This window comes from Nanorana parkeri, unplaced genomic scaffold, assembly GCF_000935625.1.
Source record: "Nanorana parkeri isolate BGI_ZX_2015 unplaced genomic scaffold, ASM93562v1 scaffold2529, whole genome shotgun sequence".
In the NCBI taxonomy this organism is placed as follows: Eukaryota; Metazoa; Chordata; class Amphibia; order Anura; family Dicroglossidae; genus Nanorana; species Nanorana parkeri.
This window is the reverse complement of record NW_017308797.1, coordinates 28,156-31,925: the sequence shown is the minus strand read 5'-3', so window position 1 is coordinate 31,925 and position 3,770 is coordinate 28,156. Positions and strand designations below refer to the sequence as shown.

The window sequence follows — 3,770 nt, the reverse complement described above, 5'->3', positions numbered from 1 at the left end:
CTGACAGCTCTCCTCCCACCATCCACACTACATTCTCTGACAGCTCTCATCCACCATCCACACTACATTCTCCCACCGCTCTCCCACTACATTCTCTGACAGCTCCCCCCACCATCCACACTACATTCTCTGACAGCTCTCCTCCACCATCCACACTACATTCTCCAACAGCTCTCCCACTACATTCTCTGACAGCTCTCCCCACCATCCACACTACATTCTCTGACAGCTCTCCTTCCACCCGATGAAAGCCACCATACAAAATTAGCTGTGTGTATTCTGATGTCTAATAAGATTTCCTTTAAGTGTAAAACTTTTCCCACAGACTGTACAAGGGAAAGGGCGCTCCCCTGTGTGACTTCTCTGATGTTCAATAAGTACTTGTTTCTGAGTGAAACTTTTGCTGCACTCCGAGCAGGAAAAGGGACGTTCACCTGTGTGAGTTCTCTGGTGTCTACGAAGTTTTGCATTCTCAGTGAAACATTTTCCACACTCTGAACATGAATAAGGATGCTCGCCTGTGTGACTCCTCTGGTGTATAAGAAGCTTTTCTTTCTCAGTGAAACATTTCCCACAGTCTGAACATGAAAAAGGATTATCACTCGTGTGAATTTTCTGGTGTGAAAGAAGCACGCTTTTCTGAATAAAACATTTCCCGCACTCTGAACAGGAGTAAAGACACTCGCCGGTGTGAATTCTCTGGTGCATTACAAGATCTCTTTTTTTAAAGAAATATTTTCTGCACTCTGAACATGAGAAAGGATGCTCGCCTGTGTGAATCCTCTGATGTCTAAGAAGTTTTCCTTTATGAGCAAAACTTTTCCCACACACTGTACACGAAAAAGGACGTTCACCCGTGTGAATTTTCTGGTGCCCAAAAAGGCTTTCTTTCCGAGAAAAACATTTTCCACACTCTGAACACGAAAAAGGATTTTCGCCAGTGTGTGTTCTTTGGTGCGCAAGAAGTGCGCTTTTGTGAGCGAAACTTTTCCCGCAATCGGAACAGGAAAAAGGACGCTCGCCTGTGTGACTTCTCTGGTGTATGCGAAGGTGTGATTTCTGGGTAAAACACTTCCCGCACTCTAAACAAGGGAAAGGTCGCTCGCCTGTGTGACTTCTCTGGTGTGCAAGAAGTACTTTTTTCTCAGTGAAACTTTTTCCGCACTCCGAACACGAATAAGGACGCTCGCCCGTGTGAATTCTCTGGTGTACAACAAGGGTTTGTTTTTCACCAAATCTTTTCCCGCACTCTGAACACGAGAAAGGACGCTCGCCACGGTGGCCTTTTTGGTGTCTAAGCAGGTATCTGTTTTCGGCAAAGGATTTCCCACACTCTGGACATGGAAATGAACTTCTCCCTGGCTGAAGGTCTTCATGGCCTAATTTGGGATCAGATGGATCTGTTGAGGAATCTGCACTGTGAGACGTCAGGTGGATATCTGGAGTAACAGTCTGTGATTGGTCAGAAGGTTCCTCAGGATTAGAGGGATCCATCGATGTCTCTGAATGGGAAGGTCTGTGATGTCTATTATGAGTATTGGGATTCACTGCTGGAAAAAGTTGTGTGATGTCATCATCTTCTGCTTTGCAATCTGGAGATATAATAAGATGTCCCTCCGACGTATTTATATTCCAGAAATGGTGTTCATCTGTTGGAAAAGCAATTTTTAAATAAAGTTTATACAATTTTGTTCATATCTTACATTCCAATAAAGAAAATCATCATCATACGTTTAATAATGTGGACATATTCTACAGCAGGGCTCACGTCTTGGAAACAGTAGAGTGAAGAATGGAGATAGACCTTCCTCTATATCATGTCTTGGAAGCAGTAGAGTGAAGAATGGAGATAGACCTTCCTCCACCTCATGTCTTGGAAGCAATGGACTGAAGAATGGAGATAGACCTTCCTCCACCTCATGTCTTGGAAACAATAAAGTGAATAATGGAATAATGGAGATAGACCTTCCTCCACTTCATGCCGTGGAAACAATAGACTGAAGAATGGAGATAGACCTTCCTCCACCTCATGTCTTGGAAGCAATGGACTGAAGAATGGAGATAGACCTTCCTCCACCTCGTGTCTTGGAAACAATAAAGTGTAGAATGGAGATAGACCTTCCTCCACCTCGTGTCTTGGAAACAATAAAGTGAAGAATGGAGATAGACCTTCCTCCACCTCATGTCTGTGTTATACACAAACGTGACACTCATTGAAGTAAAATGAAGATGACTTACTTGTGTCGGTATGTAGAGAAGATTCCTCCTGTTTACTCTTCACCATCATCTCCCCCTCCTCCATAGACTGCTGAGCTCCTCCCACCAAAGTCTCTTCTTCTTCCTCTTTGACCTCAACTTTGATGTATTCCAGTTCTTCATCCTAAACCCCAAAGATGATGAAATACAATTATTATTGTTACCTCTTGTTTGTGATTTTATCGTTTGCATTTCGTTGACTATTATTTGTTACTTGTGGCTGTTGGTGGGGTTGCTTGTGGTTACTTGTTTTTGGTGTGGCTAATAAACTGTTAGCTCATAAGAATTGTCTGGTGTGGTCACACATTTGGTCCTCCCGTATAGATACCTGTACGCGGTGTGGGGACACCCGTGCACGGTATCCTGACAGTCTGGCTTATTGCGGAGGGTTTATGTCAAGTTGTATACAGGCCACAGGGGAACGTATAGCAGGGACAAGACACATAGCGTAGAATAGTGTTTTAAGACCATATGCCCAGTCCCACCTACCTGATCCTCGTGGGGGACGGTGAGATCTTCCTGTGTGGAATCCCGGGAATACAGAGGACGGGGACATCTCTCTGGTGGGTTCCTCTTACTGGATCCATCTGTAGGAAACACACACACTGACTGAATACATTGTTTCTATGTGTGTATCAGATGATGGGGGATGTAGGCGGAGCCTCCGTACTGCTCTCTCCTCTTACCCGGTGATGTGAGGGGCGGCTCATTCTCCATCACGACGTCCTTGTAGAGATCCCGGTGTCCTTCTAGATACTCCCACTCCTCCATGGAGAGATAGACAGAGACATCCTGACACCTTATAGGAACCTGACACACACAATGATACAGTCACCACCCAGACACATCCCTTGTCTGTTCCTGGATCATGTCCCAGAATTCCCGGCACCACTATGAAGGCTCTTAACCAATTTCTACTTTAGCTAAAATGTAAACAAATATGCAAACTTTTGTCAATTGTGAAAAGTTAATGTAATGTGATCCTCCCAAAATCCTCCTCACTATCCTAGTCAGCAGGTAGATGATCTCCGGTGGGAGGTGCCTCTGGTTTTCATTCCCCCTCATCGAAACTGTCATGTGATATACGCAAGACTCTGACATAGTTGCCAAGTGTCCTGGATCTTGGAGGGAGGCGAGGTGACCGGGGAGAGATGAGCTTTGACCAGGAAGGGGGTAAGAGATGGGAATTAGGGATGCTCTGGGAGCAGAGATACATTAAAGCTGAATGGGGCCCTAGGAAAGTAGCAGCTTTGGCACTCCACCCTATCACTTTGATTTACATTGATGAGGGTTGCAATAGGCACAGAAGAGGTCAATGGAGGGAGTGGCACAATACAATGTGGTTGGGGGTGAGGAGGATGGGAGGGATACGATGGGACTCAGGGTGAGGTGGATGAGAGGGATACGATGTGATCGGGGTGAGGTCGGTGGGAGGGATCCGATGTGACTGGGGTGAGGTGGGTGGGAGGGATATGATGTGGCAGGGGGTGAGGTGAGTGGGAGGGATACTATAT

General features: G+C 45.7%; 1 protein-coding gene across 1 annotated transcript in view; it reads right to left on the bottom strand.

Moving 5' to 3' along the window:
- Nucleotides 1–3,770, bottom strand: part of LOC108801852 (zinc finger protein 850-like) — a 50,792-nt gene that overhangs the window by 44,317 nt on the left and 2,705 nt on the right. Inside the window, exon 2 of the mRNA XM_018573766.1 lies at nucleotides 360–1,370. Coding sequence (XP_018429268.1) covers nucleotides 360–1,370 — 1,011 coding nt within the window. The remainder of the gene's footprint in view (nucleotides 1–359; nucleotides 1,371–3,770) is intronic.